The 21,778-nt window shown below is 44.5% G+C and overlaps 1 protein-coding gene across 1 annotated transcript in view; it reads left to right on the top strand.

Annotated features, from left to right (window-relative positions):
- NTRK2 (neurotrophic receptor tyrosine kinase 2) overlaps positions 1 to 21,778 on the top strand; it is a 382,689-nt gene that overhangs the window by 290,811 nt on the left and 70,100 nt on the right. The window contains exons 15-16 of the mRNA XM_061163735.1: positions 560 to 690; positions 17,649 to 17,821. Of these exons, the coding sequence (XP_061019718.1) occupies positions 560 to 690; positions 17,649 to 17,821 (304 nt within the window). The remainder of the gene's footprint in view (positions 1 to 559; positions 691 to 17,648; positions 17,822 to 21,778) is intronic.

Raw genomic sequence — 21,778 nt, 5'->3', positions numbered from 1 at the left:
CAAAACTCAACTATGGAGCCCACCGTGTGAGGAAGCAAAAAGTGAGGTGAGGACACAGCCTGCACCAGGAATGCACAGATCTTGCATTTTCCTTTCGTGCCCTCTGAGCGTGTCTCCCTCAATAGTCTGAAGGGGCTTAACGAAGGCTTAGGGCTTCCTCGCTAGCTCTCTGCCTTTCCCACTAGACATAACTGATGAATATATGCAAAGCGTCTGGCTTGTGAGAGAACTGCCATTCATATCCATCCCCTTCTCAATTCTCCCCTTTCTTAGTCCATAAAGCTCATGAATGATGTTTTGCAGTCAACAACTAAGTGATTCCTTTGGTTCTATCAAAAACAGTGATTCCATTCTGGACAGCAAGCCTAAACCACCAACTGCCTGGAAGCCCGTTGGGTGGACCTTGAGGATGGATGCTGAGTTTACCCTCCAGTTTTCTATGTGCAGAGGAGAGACTCTAGGTCTGTGAGCTCAGGATGCAGCCTGCCGACTCCTGCCCTTTGCCTTCCTTTAGCTCTGGCTGCCTCGATTCCAATTTCATTCTGTCTTTGTCTTACAGTTGTTCAGCACATCAAGCGACACAACATTGTCTTGAAAAGGGAGCTAGGTGAAGGAGCCTTTGGAAAAGTTTTCCTCGCTGAATGCTATAACCTCTGTCCTGAGCAGGACAAGATCTTGGTGGCCGTGAAGGTAAGCGAACACTCCAGAATGTCTCATTACTCATGGTCACTACTTACGTGTGGAAGTGTTGCTTTATTTTATTTTATTGCAGTGGCCATTTCAGGAGCAAAGTACATCTGCCATAGTGGATGTGTCCAAATTCCTTTAAGTGATGGACACTTAAAGTGATGGACTTTAAAGTGATGGACAGTGGGAAGGATGTTTGGGGCACAGGGATGATGGGTTCTGCTCAGGAACATCTTTCCAGCCTGCAGGCGGTGGATATCTCTGAGCTACTCTCCCCAGTCAGTGTTTACTGAACTCTGGACAGAAGTCAGTGGGGTCAAACATGATTCAACCCACCAAACTTGGAGACTTCGCTGTCTCCTCAGATTGCTCGGAGCATGTCCAAGTTCAGCTGGAGCTTGTCTCATGTTCAGAAGACCTGGAAAGGACAGTGGCCTTCACTTCCCTCTCTCAGCCTCAGTTCTGCCGAGAAGTTTTGTTTTACTTACTTTGTCCCTTCCAAATGTCTCCAAGGCCCCAGACATGGCATCTGGAAGGGGAACGTCTCTGGGGGTTGGATCTTACCGCCCTAGGAGACACAAGATTTTATTGAAATACAGAAGTCTGAATGTCTTTTGTCATAACCATTTCTCCATAAACTCTAAAGAGGAGACCTGAGGAATCCCCTGGCAGTCCAGCGGTTGTAAGGCTCCATGCGTCCACTGCAGAGGATGCAGGTTCGATCCCTGGTCAGGGAACTGAGATCACACATGCCGCATGGCATGGAAAATAAAATAAAATAATAAATGCATATATTTTAAATTACAATTATTTTTTTAAAGGAGACCTCATCTTCAATATGGAGAAGGAAATGGCAACCTACTCCAGTACTCTTGCCTGGAAAATCCCATGGACAGAGGAGCCTGGTGGCTGCAGTCCATGGGGTCGCTAGATGTCGGACACGACTGAGCGACTTCACTTTCACTTTTCACTCTCATGCATTGGAGAAGGAAATGGCAACCCACTCCAGTATTCTTGCCTGGAGAATCCCAGGGACAGAGGAGCCTGGTGGGCTGCTTTCTATGGGGTCGCACAGAGTCAGACACGACTGAAGCAGCTTAGCAGCAGCAGCATCTTCAATAAGATAAACATGATTGAAAGGGCTGAAATTTCCACTGGGCCCTCTAAATCACAAGAAGCAACACAAATAGCACAAAAAACTTCAGCATATCTTTTACATATGCACTGTCAAAATGTTTTTAAAAATCACCAAGGTACAATTTAATGTAAAACCCTTAAGAGAGGCATATGTTTATAACATGAATTAAGGGCCAAATGAACAAGTACGTGACTAAGGTAATAAAATGTAACTTCGTGACCTAACGTAAGATGACTGAGTTTTGGTTTTTATTTGTTTGTTTGGCCAAACACAAAGTATTTGTACAAACGGCATTTATTTCCTCAGTATAACCAGGACAACTTTCTTTGTGAGTTGATGGATGTGTTTTATTTGTTTATTGTTCTGGTCTTTTAATGCTTTAACTTTTAGTCATTTTTAGTTGGAGGATAATTGCTTTACGAAGTTGTGCTGGTTTCTGCCAGACAACTACGTGAATTAGCCATAAGTATGTATATGTCCCCTCCCTCTTGAACCTTTCTCTCATCCCCACCCCATCCCACCCCTCTAGATTGCCACAGTGCGCTGAGCTGAGTTCCCTGTGTTAACACAGAAACTTACCACCAGTTATCTGTTTTGCATGTGGTACTGTATATGTTCCAGTGCTACTCTCTGAAGCTGTCTCACCCTCTCCTTCCGTCATTGTGTCCACAAGTCTGTTTTCTATGTCTTCTTCTCTATACCTGCCCTGCAAATTGAACTGAGGTGGATGAACCTCAGTTCATCCTATTATGCAGAGTGAAATAAGTCTAAATGAGAAAAATATTGTATACTGATGCATATATAAGGGAATCTAGAAAAATGGTACTGAGGAACTTTTCATTTTTTAAAAGAGTTATGGATTCCATTACTGTTGTACTTAGCCTTAAAATACTTCAAAATATGTGTAATGGGTAACCGAGGAGAGAAATAAAATGATTCTTGAACTTTCCCAACCTGCAGACTAAACACAGTTTCTGTTACAGTTCATCCTAATGAAACACCATGCATCTGCTTTCCTTGCCATCATAACCGAGTGGCTCAGATACACTTAAACTCTCAGGAAAGGCTCCTAAAAAGCTATACTTTGGGGGTGAATAAAGGACAGGCCTTTCTAGGGATGAGAAATGTAATATCTATGAAATAAACATCATCTTGCTAAGATAGGCAAGGGGAGGGGGTCGTGAGACAGATGAGAGAAGAGGGGAAGGGAGATGCGGGAGAGAATCAAGGTCAAGCGGGGTGAGCGGGGTAAAAGGAGAATCCTGCAGGGACCCTGAGGATGTTTAATTCCTGCTGCTGAGATGGCTTCCTCTTTTCTTTCATTTACTCAAAAAGTTTGTTAGTTTTTTAAAGCACAAAATGTTCAGAACATTTGGCAGTGTTATATCTGCAGTCTTCGCTTTCTTCTGCTGTTATCTTTTTTTTCCCCCTTTGGAAAAATGGGACCAAAAGGTGCCTCTATTTTTGGAGATTCAGAGCCTGATACAGGGATAGAGCTGCAAAACATTCTGGGAACATGTAACCCCAATCTCGCATGTGTCATAGACAAGGACAATGGGGACCCTGGGGCCAAGGTCTGGGCCATGTCTCCCACTGACGTTTGGAGGCCATCCAGGGATCTGTTCGCTTCATGAGGTCACAAGGTGAAATCTTTGAATGTGAGAAAATCGTAGGAGATGAGGGAAGCCTAGAGGATAGTGTAGGGATAGCTGAGAGGCCTCAGTGTGGTAGTGTGTGCTCAGCTGCTTCAGTGGTGTCCGACTCTTTGCGATCCCGTGGACTGTAGCCTGCCAGGCTCCTCTGTCCATGGGATTCTCTAGGGAGAATACTGGAGTGGGTTGTCATGTCCTCCTCCAGGGGATCTTCCCGACCCAGGAATCGAACCCACATCTCTTATGTCTCCTGAATTGGCAGGTGGGTTCTTTACCATTAGTGCCGCGTGGGAAGCCCTCAGCTTGATAGAAATAGACTCAAAATTTCTCAGCAGGTATCGCCTTTCACGTTCCTGTTATTTCTGATTCTGTGCTTGCTCCTCTGTGCTTCTTGCAGTGTCCTTAAGGAGCTAGTGCTACACAGCTAAATCCAAGGCACCTTTAACTCAGACATCACTTTTCCTTCTAAATGCATGCTAAACAGGATTCCAGAGCTCAATCTAGTAAAGATGAAGGATTAGCAGGTGTCAGCAGTGTTCAGCCAGTGGTCCTGCCCACAGCATGCTTCCCCTCACCACTGTTGGTGAGGCTCCTTTAAATCCTCATCCCATGTTCAACCCAGACCCAGGCCCCAGTCCCCACGAACCTCCTAGCTTTGCCAAATAATTGTTTGCAGATTAACAACCCTCGAGGAGTGTTTGTTCTTTAATCAAAACTGCTGAAAAAGAAAACAAAGAAAATTTGTCCCTTTGTCTCAAGTAGTGAGAACAAAAGACCTACAGCTTAAAAAGTCATTTCAACTTCAAGGTCACACATCATCGAAATCTCATCTCCCTGACCTCCAGTGTGGCCTTTTGTGGAAATCAGAGGCTTTGCTTACCTTTGCCACAATGATTTCAAGCTTCGGCGGGGCGGGGGCCCATTATAACTGTCTGAGATCCAGAGGCTATAGCCACGCAAGAAACAGGTCCAGTTTTTCTTGGGCCCTGGGATGAATGGGATCAGAATAACACATGGACATTTCGTGGAGCTGCCTCTTGCCAGCCCGACCTGCTCATTTTTAGGCATGTGGGCCAATTGTATGTGTATTCAAAGACTATCTGATAAGTCTGGGAGGAAAATGTCTATGGTGCCTTCCTGACCACAATAAAGGAATTTTTTTAGAAAGGAACTGAATGTGGCCTCCAGGGCCTCCATAGCCTGTCACCTCTGAGGAGTGGCTGCCGGGGCTGCTCCTCTTCCATTGGAGGCACCCAGGGATGTTTGACAGTCTTCCTGCCCGTTGCCTAGCAACCCCGGCAGCATTGATTATGCATGCTAAGAAATAGCAGCTATTGTCCTCTTTCCTTCTCTAGAAGAAGCTGACTGGTTTGAAATCCAAGGTTTTGCATTCAGACTGACAGATGTCAGGTTCCTGTAAATTTTGACGCTGCTTGTTCTAAATGACTAAAGAGCTTGAGGGATCCGCAGAAGTCAGTTTAAGATGGGAGTTAGCCTAGGCTTGTGCAGGCCCCTCAAGGGTTTAGGGCCTGAGCCAGCCTCTCCCATTAGAGTATCTGCTTGTTTGGATCCAGTCGGATTGCCCTTTTCTTGATATTTTTGGATGACCTTTGTTTCTTAGTGAAATGGATTTGTGCCTTCCCACTGAAAGACACCTGGAGAACCCATAGAGAAAATGAGATGCATAGAAACCAGTCTTTGATCAAAATAATTTCCTTTATCTTTAAGTAACTCAATTGCCAAGGAAACACTTCATTGCAGTTTCTCTGCATTAACTGTGGATGCATTAACTATTTTTGGCTTCATCCAATTTGCTTTTCAATAGCTACAATTCCTACAACATTTCCTTGTGCTGTGAATGCACAGTAATTTTCATTTTTTTAAATATAGCCACAAGTGGGCTTTGTAGGATTCATGGCCTCTCTTCCCCCTCTCTGCTGTATACACTCAGGTGTATTCCTAGAAACATAAAGTGCTGAACACAAGAGAGGCCTTAGGAATCATATCTATAACCCATGTCTCATGCTTTATAAATGACAAATCCAGAGAGAAGTCGAGTGACTTCCTTGAGGTGTGAGTTAAAACCAGTCATAGATTCGCTGCATAAGAAGACTTGGCGTGAAATAGTGATATCTGAGCTCAGCAGGCACTTTCTTTAGTGTCTAATGAAGGGCTTTTTCTTTTCATATTGCTAAATATTTGCTTGTCAACAGCAGAGGAAATGATGCAAGGGTTTTGGCAAAGTTGACAGATACACTCTGTGGCACATTACCAGGAGCCAGCTCATGTAGCATCTAACACACCATGGCCATGCCCATGCCTGGGGGCCCAGCCCAGCATAGGAGCCATGCAGCTCCCCTCACCCATCAGCTCTCATCTCAAGTTACCCCTTCAAGGAGACTTCCCCTTGCTTCTCCCTGGTCTAGGTCAGACCTCCCAGTTCCATGTTATTAAGGTATCTGTACTTGTCCTTAAGAGCGTTTGTTAAGGCTGTTAATCAGTACATGTATTTGTGGGTATATTTAATCAACAACATGTGTCTATCTTCTCCAGTAGAGTGGCATATTCTTGAGGATAGGAATCATGCCTTTTAGCACATTGCCTAGTATGTAGTAGCAGGCAATAAATGCTTGCTGGATGGATGGATGGACTTTTGAAAAAGTAAAGAGTTGGCAGTTGGCACTTACAAGTAGGGAAATGATTTGATCAGTTATTTATATGTGTGTATAGTATGGGCTTCCCTGGTGGCTCAGAAGTTAAAGTGTCTGCCTGCAATGTGGGAGACCTGGGTTCGATCCCTGGGTTGGGAAGATCCCCTGGAGAAGGCAAAGGCAATCCATTCCAGCATTCTTGCCTGGAGAATCCCATGCACAGAAGAGCCTGGTGGGCTACAGTCCACGGGGTCGCAAAGAGTCGGACACTACTGAGTGACTTAACTAACTAACTAACTATAGTATATGTATATGTATGTGTATATATGATGTAATCTAATGAGAAGTCATTTTAGAAATAACTGAATCACTATGCAGAATGTAGAACTATTATTGAAATTCTTTAGTTTAACTCATACTTTTTTGCCATTGAGGAAACAGAAGAGGGGCTCAGAGAAGATAAATGAGCAATCCAAAGTCACATAGCTTAAACAAGATCTCTTAATGTCAGACCAAGGACTAAAACTCTGACCTCCACATCAGCCCCAGGCTTACTGTGCATCATATTTTCATGTACTGAATCCTACACATGCCCTATAAACCAAATTGAGGAAATCCAACATGATGTATGAGGTAATACAAAGGAGTGGGTAGTTTTGCTCAATTGCGTATGATGATAAGAGAGATTTTCTTGTTTTCCCAAGTAGAAATGCAATTCAAGGGAATAGGTGGAAATAAAGAAAATTCCAGAGTGAGTGCTTTGGCCTCGTGAGGGGATACAAGCAAAATATCTCAATCAGCTTTGATAATAAGAGCAATATAATGTTCATTGGAAACCCAACTCAAGCTGGTTTAAGCAGAAAAGGGAATTTATTTCCCCAAACTACTGGAAAACCTTGCTGTAGGTGCCCTAGCTTCAGGCATAGCTAGCTCCATGGCATCAGCAATTCCCTCTCTCTCTCTTTCTCTCTCACCATCTCTCGGCTCTGCTTTCGTCTATGCTGACTGCATTCTTGGGCAGGTTCTCCGCATACTGTGGTAAAGATTCAGCAACAATTGCCCTGGGTTTACATGCAGCCATCCTCACAACCCAATAGAGAACTCCTCTTTCCCAACAATTATGCACAAGTCAAAGGGCCAACTTCTATTGGTTTATCTTGAGTTGTTTCACCAGGCCCTCCAGCCAAGGGAATAGAATGTTCTGATTATCCAGGCCTGGGTCACATGCCTATCCCTGCAAATGGAAGATGAGGTCAGCTCTCCTCACACATGTTGACCAAATGTAGGGAGGCGTTTGCTCCCTGAAGGAATGTTAGAGCTGCTAAGTGAGAAGACGGGGAAAGGCGATCTGACAGGAAAAACTGAAAGATGACCAACTCAAATAGGGCTTGCAGGACCTCACTCTGAGTAGAGCAGTTGGGATCTAGAAGCTCACTGGGGTCTGAGCTGGCCCTTAGGGCAGTCCCTTCGTTATCCTTGCAGGAGGCACTAGGTCTCGCCTCCAGGTTCCCTGCTGGCGTGGCACAGCTATCTGCCCCCTGGCCTGGGCTGCTGCCTCCTGCCAGCTGTTGCTCCCGTGGTCTCTATAACTCACCTTCAGACTCCTTCAGAAGGAAATTCCTTGTGTCCAATTATTCCACTCAGTGTTCCTGCCAAGCACCTACCTGCAGTCCAAGCGTCCAGTGTGGTCACGGGACACAGATGAGACCACTTACAGGCCAGAAGCAACTAAAGCCAGTGGTCTTAAAATATTTGTTAGGGCAGCAGAAGAGCTTGAAAAGATCCGCTTTCCAGAACCACAGGTTCTGGAACAGGGAAACAGTCTATAGATGAGAAAGAGTGTCAAGAGTTCATCAATTCAAGTACTTTACCCGCACAAGTTTATTTCTAAACCAGATGGCTATTTTCTTTCTCCCTTCTTCTCTTCCTTCCTTCCTTTCCTCCTTCCTGTCTTTCTTCTTTCCTTCCTCGTTTTAATTTTTAAGAAGAGTCATCCTTCTGTTCTCACATCTTGATTATTTGTGAGGTCTCTCACCCATTCCTCCCTCTTCCTGTGCCCCTCTCCTCTTCTTAATTTACTTTAGTATGTGAAATTCCTTTCCCACAAATAGAAATTGATGACAAGATTAAAGTAGTTAAGAGAATATTTGTCAGTATTGCCCTTAAAAGACAGTTTATATTCCTTAACAGAATATAATGTTGCAGAAAATACTATCAATTACATCTTTATAAGTTTCTGGTAACAAATTGTAAAACTTTTAATAGTGACTTGCTAAAAGCCTTAATCATGTTATTGTCTGGACATTGCTTAATAGATCTCTATCTTCTTGTAGTGGAAGTGCATTCTTTCTTGGTGAGTGTGTGTGTGTATATGTGCTCATGTGTCTGTGTGTGTATGTGTGTACACTCACACGTGCTCACACATTAACATTTCCTGTGTCAGAATCCCTCTTGTACTGAAGTCACTTGGGCCCCAGTTATTAAGTTGCTTCATCAATGTCCCTTCCCCAGTAACTTCAACTTTTAACCTTTGATGGGAGATCTGTTTTCTGTCTTGTTCATTTGTCTCCTTAACCCTTTTTTGTCTTGGCTTTTCTCCAATTTACATACATCTTTTCAGAAATGCTGAAACCAAGCAGTACATTCCACTCTAATGAAGACTCATCTGATACCAAACATAGCTGGGGTATTCATTTTGCTCCTCCGCCGCGTCTCTGGAAAATATGCATTGTGGTAGATGGGCTACTTTTTAATTGACTTTAACATGACAGCCCAACTCAGAGTCGAATCAGGGTCCACAGTGACCCACCAGCTCTTTTCTATCCAGTGGAATTATTTCAGTCAATTGAATGCTGGTGTACTTAAAGCCTGTAAGTATCTTGCAATTGTCCATATCGGAGGCCAACTTGTGATTCTTTCTTTTGAGTCAATATTTCTCTAATATGACAGTTGCTGTGAATTAGTTTCCTGTCTTTCAGAGATTAGCGTTTGTAATATGCAACTTGATATAATATGCCACACAAACCATCAATCTTATTCCCCAAATTCTACAAGTACTTAAAGTATGTGAATTAGAAATTAACCTCATGATTCCCATTAGATGTTTGACTTGTTAGAGTTGGAACCATGAGAGCATGGTTGTGAAAATAAACATAGCAGCAATCAACACCCTGGCTATGAATCTTATATTTGAGACAGCCACTTGGTATATATTTAAAATCCTTGCAAGGGCCCGTTACATATCATTGAGTTGATTTACACAGAGTGTTGGTTTCTAGTACAGTGAGCACTATCTGGGTGTGTGTGTGTGATCATTATTGTTTTTATTCAGTCATCTAATTAGCTTTTACATTTCTAGGAATGTTAGGAGGCAGTTACTACCCTCTTCTTAGTTTCTAAGATTTTATTCCTATCAAGCTCTTTCTATCTCTGAATTTATTAAAATATACTCCTCAAATTTTCACTTTTGTAAGAATTGGTTAGAAGCTTCATCTACTTTTCTTGAGAGATAAGCCTATAAGTTAGAAGGATCATATAGGCTTGTGGCTATTGTTGTTGTTCAGTTGCTCATTTGTATCCAACTCTTTGTGACCCATGGATTGCAGCATGCCAGGCTTCCCTGTCCTTCACCATCTCCTTCTAAATGCTTGAGTAACCATTGCCTGTAAGGAACCTTATGAGGAGGGTGTCTGTCTTAACGCTATTTCAGTTTAGCATTATATTCCCCCAAAGCAAATTGACCCATTAACAGCCTACTAAGGTGGATTTTATAGAATGGATCTGTCCAGTAGAAGTACAACATGAGTCACAAAAGCAAACCACAAACTGTTTGTGTTTTAAAATTTCCTAGTCTGCACATTAAAAAGTATAAACATGCAGATGAAGCTAATTTCATTAATGTATTTTATTTAACTCAACATACCTAAAATGTTTTCATTTCAACATACTGTGAATCTAAAAATATTAATGAGATATTTTATGCATACCAAGTTTTCAAAATCTGAAATCTGTATTTTACACTTGCAGCAGCACATCTCAGTTTGGACCAGCAATATTTCAGATTATCACTGACCACATGTAGCTATTGGCTACCATTTTGGACAGTGCAGATCTGGAATATATCAGAAGAGTAAACAGTCTCAGTTAGAAACAGATCTTGACCCAGAAACACTTAGGCACGTTGACAACAATTCTCACAGATACTGGTTGCCTCGTAGGAGAGTTTATTGCCTTTTATGCTTTAAGCACAGTGGCACGCATGGTGCATAATAAGGTTTTGCCATAATAATCTCTTTTTTTAATCGTTCACCTTAACTCTGTTTCTCTGCTCTCTAAAATGTATCAGTTCAGTTCAGCTCATTTCAGTTGCTCAGTCGTGTCCGATTCTTTGCGACCCTGTGAACCACAGCATGCCAGGCCATAAGATCAGCATGTTAAAAAGGATACAGTCTTTATTTTACCTTGTATCACTGGAAAAAACCCTGACGCTGGGAAAGATTGAAGGCAGAAGAAGCAGAGGGTGACAGAGGATGAGATGGGTGGATGGCATCACTGATTCAATGGACATGAACTTGGGCAAACTCCGGAGATGATGAGGTACAGGAAGCCTGGTATGCTACAGTCCATGAGGTTGCAAAGAGTTGGACATGAGTTGGCAACCGAACAATAACTCCTAAACCACCTATACTTTGAACGCACAATCATTTGTCATGTTCCACAGCATCCAGCCACACCAATGATTTCAAATAAGTCCTCTGGCTTCTCCTACTAGCTTCCCATTAGCCTTAATATTCTGTGGAGGCATTTCAGATGAATGTTAATCTTCCTTTGTTTTTTTCTCCTATTTTACCTTCACTTCGGTCCTGTACTTGAGTTTATTTCATTTTAATCCACTCTTCCAACTCTGAATCAATGTGAACACCAGGCAGTAACTCACTGAAGCTCTGGATAAGTCTTCTCCCTTGAGAATGTCTTCTGAAAGGATGGCATCTTTAGAGTGTCAGGAAATTCACCAGGAATAAGATGAAATGAAGCTACAAAGCAGATGCTAGGAGTAAGAAAATAGCAGTGTTCAATGATGGGGCAAATACGCCTGTCAAAATGAAACTTAAGTGGAAGGGACTGTCAGTGAGGGAAGCTGCCACCCTGTGTCCATTGCCAAGGGACTTAGGGAACTAGCCAAGCCACCCTTAATTGAGTAAAATGACAATCAGCCATGGTGCTAAAACAGAGATGAAATTTATAAATAGGGTTGATAGCAGGATTTTTCCAGCTTCTGATTGCTGTCTGGCTATGGTTCCATCCTTAGAAAAATTCTCTCCTTCGAGTGCCAAATTCAGAAGATGATTTTGCCCAACTCGTTACCGCCATATTTTCTGAATCTCTTAAAATAGAATTGGATCATAATTTAGCAAAAGAACTTGACATGTAAAAATGGATGGGCACATACATAGGATGAAGCCAGATTTGTTAAATACATTTGTCCCATGAATAGTGAGATCTCCTTTCTTAAATTCAGAAATAGTACTGAAGCACAGTTTTTAAGCACAGTTTTGCACTGAGAGTGAGTCTCTTCTCATAGGATTTTGCTTTGGGGAATGGAAATATGAAATGTTTGTTAAGTCTTTCAGTTTGGTGCCCCCAACACAAGAAAACCCTGTCTTCCTTCCCACTCTGCCCTGCTGTCTGACATCCCTTCATCTCTCTCTCTCTCTAACACATACACACACACACACACACACACAATCTAACATTCTTGAACCAATACTACACAGCTGAAACTTGAGAAGAATGTTTACCTGCAGAATGTGTTCATGCTTTTTGATAATGACCTAAAAGTCTCAGTTGCCTTCTCCAATTTATGGTTAAACATGGACCAAGGCCTTAGAAATGAACTATCTCAGCAACTCAGAGTAGACTGCATAAAGAGACTGGATCTCTGAGAAAGCTCCACAGGCTTCAAGGGATTTCGGGAGGGAACAAGGCAGTCTCAGAGGCACTTTCATGCCTTGGACAGGCCCCATGCTTTATCCATGCATCTTTTGGCCTTCTAAGATCTTACTTAGCATGAGCAAATTGAATGCAAATTGGTTGGAGCTTCAAGTTCGAATCTCCCGAATATCTGTACCAGGGAGCTGGGGAGGTATTTCAGCTTAGACTATCTCACCTAGTCTTCCCAGGCAGCCTGTGAAGGAGATGACATTGTCACCCCTTCCTTACCCTAAAGAAGAGAAAGCCAGAGTTCAGAGAGGTCCAGGGCAGAGCCAAGGTTTGAACCTGGATCTTTTGATGTGAAGCTAGAACTACTCCCCTATGGGTATCACCAGTGTTAAAATCTACACAAACTTTCGGGCCAGCTCTCCAGGAGAAAGTGCTTTGGGCTGTCCTCTCCTTAACCTTGCACCCCACTACTTGCTTTCTCTTCCAGATGCTCCCTTCATTTCTGTTCCTTACTTCGGCTCATGCTGTCTTTCCAGACGACCAATCACTTTTCATCCCTTCCCAATACTCTTAAATCTCTAGTTTGCACAGACCTCGTGGGTCAGGGGTTCTTTAAGTTACCAGACACTGAGATAGGCGGCCAGTGATGAATGGGTGAACACAACACACTTCTGTCAAAGGACGTAGGGGAGACGGACACTTAGCAAAATCATAATGGAAATCCGAGTGTAAGAAATGCTCCGTGTGTGTTTTTCTCTGTGAGCCCAAAGCTGATAAGGACATGAGGGACATCCCTCCATGTCCATCTACTCACCTCATCTACAAAACAGTGGGTGGACTGAAAAAAAAAACAGCTAAGAACTTGCCGATGGGTGAAACCAAGCTAAACAAATCGCCAAGATAAGTTCTTCACACTTGCAATGCATCAGAGATGAGAGGAGATTAGTTTGAATGAGTATGAGCCCAGTTTTCTGGGCTGAAAGGGAGCAGAGCCCTAGACCTCAAATTTCAGTCACTGTTCATTTTGTTATTATATGAAGAGATGTGCAGTTTCTGTAGCAACGGCTCTATCACAGCTTTATGGCCTCTCTGAGCACTCACTGGCCCAAATCTGCTCACTTTCCAGGCAGAACCAGTGGTGCATTTAGGGACACTTCTCAGAAAACCACATTCTTGAGTAAGAATAGTGAACCCCATCACCAGACACTTTTTTTTTTTTTTTTGGAATGACATCTCCAGGATCTCTAGAATTTGACGTAAGAAGCAACTGTGTCTGGTCTAATGAGAAGTATACCTATAATTTCTGTCTCCTTAGGTCAGGTCACTGGAAAGAAAGCTTCAAATCCTACTAAAGGCAGTTTATGAAAATGCTAGCTTCTGGAAAGGTCATAACAGAAAAGACTCTGATCTTGCTGCTCTCACATTTCCTGTTGCTGATGCAAGGCAGGCCCTTGTATTCTCAGTGTACTGTCTGGAGAGCAGTCTTAGGTGGGGTCAATTGCGTTTTGTAAGCTCATTGTGTGGTAAACTCAATGACAGACCACCCAAACCCCCTGGGAATGAAGGACTTGCTTCCCGAGTTGCTGTGAAAGCTACAACAGACAGTCTTGGCTGCCAGCAACTTATGAGGGCTCAGCAAGTCCACTCAAGGTCATACTCTCTTTCTGGTGTGTCCCCCATCCAATGGCTGATTGTTAAGGGGCTATAAAGGTCCAGCCCCCTTTGCCCAACTCAGGACCACTCTGAAGGCTCATCCTGCAGGGCAGATGAGCTTCTATTAGACTGCATCATAGCTTAACCTCACTCTCTGCCCAATTGCTGCCACAGGTATGAATCCCAAGAGCAACCTTAATACATGTCTTGCCCACCAAACTGCATCTCAGTCTTCTCCCCAGGGATCTTGACCTGTGGCATATCCCGAGGTCCATTTGTTGTCCAGGTCAGATGCATCCACACAGGGAGATCAGACTCAAGGCAGTGAGCTACACCACGACCACCAAGTACCCGACAGTTCTTGGACCCAGGACTCAGTGCTGAGCCTGCACTCAGGACACACCTGGCGGATGGCAGTGCTTTCGTTCCGTTCCAGTGTCTGCTTAAGTGAATCTAGATGTTCCCATCTGCCATCTAACTTTGATCATGACTTACTGCAGTCTCCTTGGAGAAGGGAGTCACATGCCACCTCTCCCAGGAGGAGTCCTTTGGGCTTCCCTCTGACCTCTTTGGCTCCCAGTGTTTGCTCCTCATGGCCTTTATCACCCATTCCACAAACCCCTCTGGACTATACACCATGTGCCTGGTGCTATATGCAGAGCCAGCAGTGCAGAGGTGGAGACACAGTCCCTGGGTCAAGAAGCTCACTATCTATACCAGAGATAGGCAAATAAACATGCAATTAGAGTGTACGATGGCCAGTGATTTGATAGAGGTGGGATGAGGCGACCTATAGGGTCGTCCAACCTAGCCTGGGAGGCCAGGCCACAGGGATGTGACAACAATGCAGGTGTCAGTGAACACTTCTCAGGAAGGTGATGGCAGAGCCTAGTCTTGGAGGATGGCTGGGTGTTAACCAGATGTAGTTGTAGTCTATTTATTCTTCTAGCTGGTATAACAGATTACTACAAACTCAGTGGCCTAAACAATGCAAATTATTTCTCTCACAGTTTTGGGGGCAGATATCTGAAATTAGGCTTTCTTAGTTAAAGTCAAGATGCTTTGGCTGTCTCTGGAGGGTCTAGGGTAGAATTCTTTTCCTTGCCTTGTCTGGATTTTAGAGGCTCCCCGTATTCCTTGGTTCATGGCCTCTTCCTCTTTCTTCCAAGCCAGCAGCAGAGCATCTTCTCTCCTCTCTGATCTCTGCTTCTATCCTAATAGCTTCTCTCTCTTGCTCCTCTTTGTTGTTGCTCAGTCACTAAGTCATGTCTGACTCTTTGCGACCCAATGGACTGCAGCACTCCAGGCTTCCCTGTCCTTCACCATCTCCTAGAGTTTGTTCAGACTCATTTCCCTTGAGTCAGTGATGCCAGCCAACCATCTCATCCTCTGTCATCCCCTTATCCTCCTGCCTTCAATCTTTCCCAGAATCAGGGTTTTTTCTAGTGAGTTGCTCTTCACATCAGGTGACCAAATACTGGAGCTTCAGCTTCAGCATCAGTCCTTCCAATGAATATTCAGTGTTGACTTCCTTTAGGATTGTTGGATCTCCTTGCAGTCCAAGGAACTCTCAAGAGTCTCCTCCAGCACCACAGTTCAAAAGCATCAGTTCTTCAGCACTCAGCCTTCTTTACGGTCCAACACTCACATCTACACATGATTATTGGGAAGACCTCCTGCCTGTCTCTTATAAGGATCCTTGTTTGTGATGACATTGAAGCCACTCAGATAACCTAGGGTCATCTCCCCACATCAAGATCCTTAAGCTAATCATATTTGTAAAGTCCCCTTTGCCATGTAAGGTAACATATTCAGGGACTAAAATGTGGATACCTTTGGGGCAGGGGATTTTTCAACCTCCAACACCGGTGACCCCTGCCAAGTCAGCATACCAGGCAGAGAGATGAACATGGACAGGGCAGGAGGAATGTGGCCAGTGTCATTTGGGCAGCTCCAGACATTTCATAAGGTGGAAGCATAAGTTGCAAGACAGGCATGTCAAGAGATCAAGCTGGATAAAGATGCAGGGGAGCCAGTTCATTCAGGCACTGTGTCTGGAGGTTGAATTATAATTGTGACTATCACCCTATTTGCTCATGAGTGTCTGAGGCCACTATTTAAGTCAACATCTTCTTGATGCCACTGCAACTCTGGTCAGGGACTGGTATGGAACAGGAACTCAGCATGTGTGTGGCATCAACAAATGCTCGTTGTGCCGTCGTGACACTGTGGTGGGAGGCAGAATGGAGTGAGCAGAAAATTAGAGGCACCAGAGCCCATCTGGCATGCTCTTGGGCATGGTTTTTGTGGCAGCGGGACTGGCCTTCATTAGCTCACTGGCACAGACATTTCCTGAGCCAGCAGTGTGTGGGGCACAAGCTGGGGAAGTCTTTTTGGAGAGCTTATGTAATAAAGACTGGAGATGTCTTCATCGTTGAAGCTGGAAGATGGGTACCTGCGGGTTTATTATGTTCTTCTCTCTACCAAAGATCTTCATAATATAAAGTTTTACAAAGTTTATATGAGTAGGGGTGAGGTGCACAGGGCAGCCTAGAAGGTACAAGCAAAAGTGAAAGTGAAAGTTGCTCAGTCGTGTCCGACTCTTTGCGACCCCATGGACTGTCTAGTCCCTGGAATTCTCCAGGCCAGAATACTGGAGTGAGTAGCCTTTCTGTTCTCCAGGGGATCTTCCCAACCCAGGGATTGAACCCAGGTCTCCTGCATTGCAGGCAGATTCTTTACCAGCTGAGCCACAAGGGAAGCCCAAGAATACTGGAGTAGGTAACCTATCCATTCTCCAGGGGATCTTCCCGACCCAGGTATCGAACAAGGGTCTCCTGCATTGCAGGAGGATTTTTTACCAACTGAGCTATCAGAGAAGCCAGCCAGCCCCCAAATGGGAGAGATGATGGTTGGGATCATTAAAAATGATGGTGATAAAAATCTTAACAGCTGCACCTCACACTGCTCCAAGTGGCCATCATCAGAAAGTCTACAAATAGTGAATGCTGGCGAGCACGTGGCAAAAAGGGAACCCTCCTACATTGTTGGTCAGAATGTAAGTTAGTACAGCCATTATGGAGGACAGTGTGGAAGTTCCTTAAAAAACTAAAAACAGAGTTGCCGTATGATCCAGCAATCCCACTCATGACACATATCCAGAAAAGATGAAAACTTTAATTCAAAAAGATACATGCAGCTTAATGTTTATACCTGCACTTTTCATAATAGCCAAGACATAACAGTCAAGAAAACAGCCTAAATGCCTATCAACAGATGAATAAATAAAGAAAATGTGGTGCATATATACAATGGAATATTAATCAGCCATCAAAAAGAACAAAATAATGCCATTTGCAGCAAAATGGATGGACCTAAAGATTATCATACCATCAGACAGAGAAAGGCAAATATTTGTGGAACCTAAAAAATGACACAAAGGAACTTATTTACAAAACAGAAATAGACTCACAGACATAGAAAACAAACTTATGTTTACCAAAGAGGAAAGAAGGAGGGATGGATAAACTGGGAATCTGGGTTTAAGAGATATACACTACTATTTAATATATATAAAATAAACAAGGACTGACTGTATAGCACAAGGAAATATATTCAACATCTTGTAAAAAGAAAAGTTCATGTCAGTCGCTTAATGGAGAACACCTATGCAAATGCTTCATAAACTGTAAAAACTTTGCATATCCAGAAGGAGCTTTTCCTCAGTTCTTCATACAAACATTTTTTTCCTCGGGAATTAGGCCATTTGTTTTCAATTTTTTGATACCTGAGTGTGTGATACATGAGGTGAATGTCCTTCCCATTCAGGAACCTTAAGCCCCCTAGAATAGTTCCTTCTTGACAGCTTCCCTCTCATGCCCTCAGTCTAAGCTGTGTTGGTTTCTCTGCTCTGCCCCTGGTCCTCAGACGCTGAAGGATGCCAGCGATAATGCTCGCAAGGACTTCCACCGCGAGGCCGAGCTGCTAACCAACCTCCAACACGAGCACATTGTCAAGTTCTATGGCGTCTGCGTGGAGGGCGACCCGCTCATAATGGTCTTCGAGTACATGAAGCACGGGGACCTCAACAAATTCCTCAGGTACGGGAGGCGCCGGGAGCCAGGGGGGAGGTAGGCTCCATACGATCTGGGGGTGAGGACAAGAAGTTCCCAGGAATGACCAAGGGGCCCTGGGACCTTTCTCTGGAGCCACCTATCCCAGTGACAACACCAATGCCTGCCACAGAAAAAGAACCCAAGTCCACTGCTTTGCTTCTTTTCCTGAACCAACAAACTCTACTAATGTGACACTAATGATTCCCACCTGCATTTATTGAGTGTTGCTTTATTAAATGGTACATGACATGTACATCTGAGATGGGCCTTAGGATCTGTAGGAGTTTGCCTGGTGGATAAGGGAAGAGTGTTGTTCTGATAAAGGAAACACCAAGAGTTCAAGCTCCCGGGTGTCACAGGGAAAGGCTTGGGCTGCTGAGAGCGATGAGTCTTGGAGACACCCGACAACGCAAAAAACCAGGGCGAGGGGAGGTTTAGACAAGGAGGTAGGAGGAGTCATGGCTGGAAAGATGGATATTTGGACTTTGTTCTAAGGTCAGAAAGCGGAACCAGGAGGTCAGTAGGTCAGAGGATTGAATGAAAAGAGCACCATCAAAAGAGTGAAACGTCTAGAAGGAAGGACAGGTCTAGGGAAGACTCAGGATTGGGACTCAGGTCAAGTCCCTGGAGTCAGGAGAAAACGGCCAGCCTAACCTGGGGGTTGTGTGGTCAGGGAGAAACCGGAAGGTGGCAAAATGAGGAGAGGGGAAGCATGGCAGATAAAAGGGAGTTGTTGGTTGCTAAATAGGGTTGTCGCTTGGATTTCCAGCACTGGCCAAACTGGGTCTGGTTTCAGTGGCAGGTTCTCAGGCAGGTCCCTTCCTTGGGGCAATGGGTGCAGGGGCCTGGGAGGGGCTGCAAGATATAGCAAGTGAGAGATGCCTCACAAAGTGAAAGGCATCGCAGAGCAGTGTCTCTTGAGGGGACACTAATGATCCAGGCAGGATGCTGAGCTGGAGTTGAATCTCAGCTCTGACATGTATTAGCTGAATGACCTCGGGCAAGTCTCTTAGCTCTTCTGATGACACTCCTGAGCCAGCAGGGTACGCATGAGGCTGAATTAGAATGAATAGAAAGCTCGTGGCATAGAAGCCAGTAGGATGTTTTCAACAAGCAGAAGCTTGAATCCTGCTAGTAGTGATTTCTACTCATACACCAACTACCTCAGTGAGGGAAACTGAAAGGTGGCTGGGTTTGATGAGGGAGATAGAGGATGGTTGTGGTCACCCTGCTGGAACCCATAGTGAGTTTTCCTATCCTGCATCTACCAGGGGCAAGAATAAGTGTGTTGATCCCGATACTCCGTGGTGAAGGAAATCAAGTGATGTTTTTATTTACATTAAGCAGACGTGCAAATGGAAGCCACACATTTAAGATCTTACACAATGGGCAAAGTAAGAAGTCTCAGTGGTGAGGGCTGGAAGACACAGTTCTCCCTCCTGTTCTCCATCAGCTGCTTGAGGCCCTTGGGTGGGTCCTCAACCCACTTTGCCTCAATCGCCTCAACCCTCAGGTGGGTCTGAGTTAGAGCCTCTCAAAGACGCATCTGGCTCTAACGTGTTGTTTTCTTTAAAATGTAACTAATCTTTGAAAGATTAGCAGTTGTTAGCTATGATTCCTTGGTAGATAGTTTAACTTAAGAGAAATAAGGAAGATGCTCCCCACCGGCCTCAGTTTCCTCACCTGTAAAGGGAGTATAATAACACCCATCTCATGGACTGGTGTTAGGACTATTGTGATGGCTAATGTTGTGTGTTAGAAAAGGCTAACGTAATGTTAGTTGCTCAGTCATGTCTGACTCCTTGCGACCACATGGACTATAGCCTGCCAGGCTCCTCTGTCCATGTGATTCTCCAGGCAAGAGTACTGGAGTGGATAGCCATTTCTTCTCCAGGGGCTCTTCCAGACCCATGGATCAAACCCAGATTTCCTGCATTCCAGGCAAGTTCTTTACTGTCTGAGCCATCAGGGAAACCCATTGTGATGGCAGGTAATCAATAGATGTTGCACCCATAGCCCTTCTTCTCTGACACATTTTCTTCTTCATTTTGGTTGAGGGATCCATAATCCTGGGAAAGTGACACCTTTTGTATTACACCAGCACTTAGACTACTCTGTCTTCCTCCAGTTTCTATAGGCCCTGGAGAGAGCTTTCCAATACAATCAGCACCAGTGGCTTCATGCAGCCACTGGAAAGTTCAGGAAATGTAGAATTTAAGGAATAAGTCAATTGCTGACAGCAAGTGAAATGGGGAGAGGGTACTAGTGTGTTTAGAAGTGGCATCCCATGGCTTGTACAGTCTGGATCATTGACCATCTCTAGCCTCATGAATACACATACACAGGTGGTAGGAGAGAGGACAGTGGGAGCTTATACACAGTTTGACTCCTCTAATGTGAAAGAAGGGAAAGAAGCTGCATTTAATTGAGATCTAGCTGCTTATAGAACTAATTTCCTTCTATTCCCATGTTCTAGGCTATGTCCCTATTTTAAAATGCTTTGCTTTCTCCAAACTGTAGAAAAATAAATTCAAATGTACTCACCTGGATTCAAGTAAATGCCTCTGTGAGCTCAGACTGTGCACGTGTGTGTGTGTGTGTGTGTGTGTGTGTGTGTGTGTGTTGCTTCCTTCAGTCTCAGCTCCATCCCTAGTTCTCCTCTGTGCCTTCCAGAAGGAGCAGGCACCTGATTCTCCCTTGGCAGCTTGTACAGGGTGGGGAGTTGTTGAAATCCTCTTCTGCTCAATTTCAGAACCTCCTGAATTCTGGGAGCAAAAGGTTTTCTATGCCAAGAATCAGGTTCTCAGGTGCAAGGATGTGCTTGTGAACTACAGTCTGTCCTCTCCTTCTGGGAGGGAACCATGTCCTTACGCTGCCATGAATTGTGTCCTCAAGTGTCATTGGAACTTCTCTGTGAAGACAGATGTCTAGAGTTATCCTCCCACCCCTTTTATTCATCCCAAAGCCATTGAGGACCAACAGGAACAGGCCTTATGTTAGGGCCTGACCCTGCTACCTGTTTCCCAAGCCCAGAGGGGCTCTCCCCTCTTGAGGCTTGTTCTCCTGAAAGAGGTGAAATATGTTGTTATTTCTAAGAGCTGCAGGGTACCCTGTGGAGTGAAGCAGAGAGGTGTTGTCACCTTTGCTTGCACTCCTCTTAAGAACTTATTTAAAAGCCTTGCCTGCCCTCTTTTTACACCAGGACTTTCTACTCAAGATACCCAGGACAGAGCAGGAGAAATGTCTGGTTAATGATGCAGGAGCCTGCCCCACCCCCCAGGGGAGGGGGTACAGGGCAAGGAGCCCTGGAGAGTGCCTGCTTTCCGGTCCTGTGGAGCTGCAGGATGGGGGGTTTGCACACACAGAGGTGGCCTTTTGCACTGGCCTCTAACTTTTTCTATTTTCCTAAAGTCTCTGTCACAGAAAGATCCTTAGAGGAGTCTGGATTTCTGGGACTGAAATAAGGCTGTGTCCCCTCTCCTATCACATGTGCATGTGTATTCATGAGGTTGTGTGCAGGTGTGCCAAATTGCTTCAGTCATTTCCAACTCTCTGCTATCCTATGGACCATAGCCCACCAGGCTCCTCTGTCCATGGGATTCTCCAGGCACGAATACTGGAGTGGGTTGTCATGCCCTCCTCCAGGGGATCTTCCCCACCCAGGGATTGAGCCCATGTCTCTTAGGTCTCCTGTGTTGGCAGGTGGATTATTTACCACCTAGGAAGCCCCATTCATGAAGCTATAGAGGGTCAAAATGATCCAGACTGTACAAGCCATGGGGTACCATTTCTGAACAGAGCAGTACCCTTTCCCCCACCCACTTTCTCTCGGCAATTGACTTGTTCCTTAAATCCTACATTCTGAAACTTCCAGTGGCTCCGTGAAGCTCCCAGTGCTAATTTTGTGGAAGGCTCTGCCCAGTGTCTGTAGAAACTGGAGGA

The sequence above is a fragment of the Dama dama genome, chromosome 16 (genome assembly GCF_033118175.1).
Source record: "Dama dama isolate Ldn47 chromosome 16, ASM3311817v1, whole genome shotgun sequence".
Classification (NCBI taxonomy): Eukaryota; Metazoa; Chordata; class Mammalia; order Artiodactyla; family Cervidae; genus Dama; species Dama dama.
Note: the sequence above shows the minus strand (reverse complement) of the source record. Positions and strands in the feature narration are given on the sequence as shown.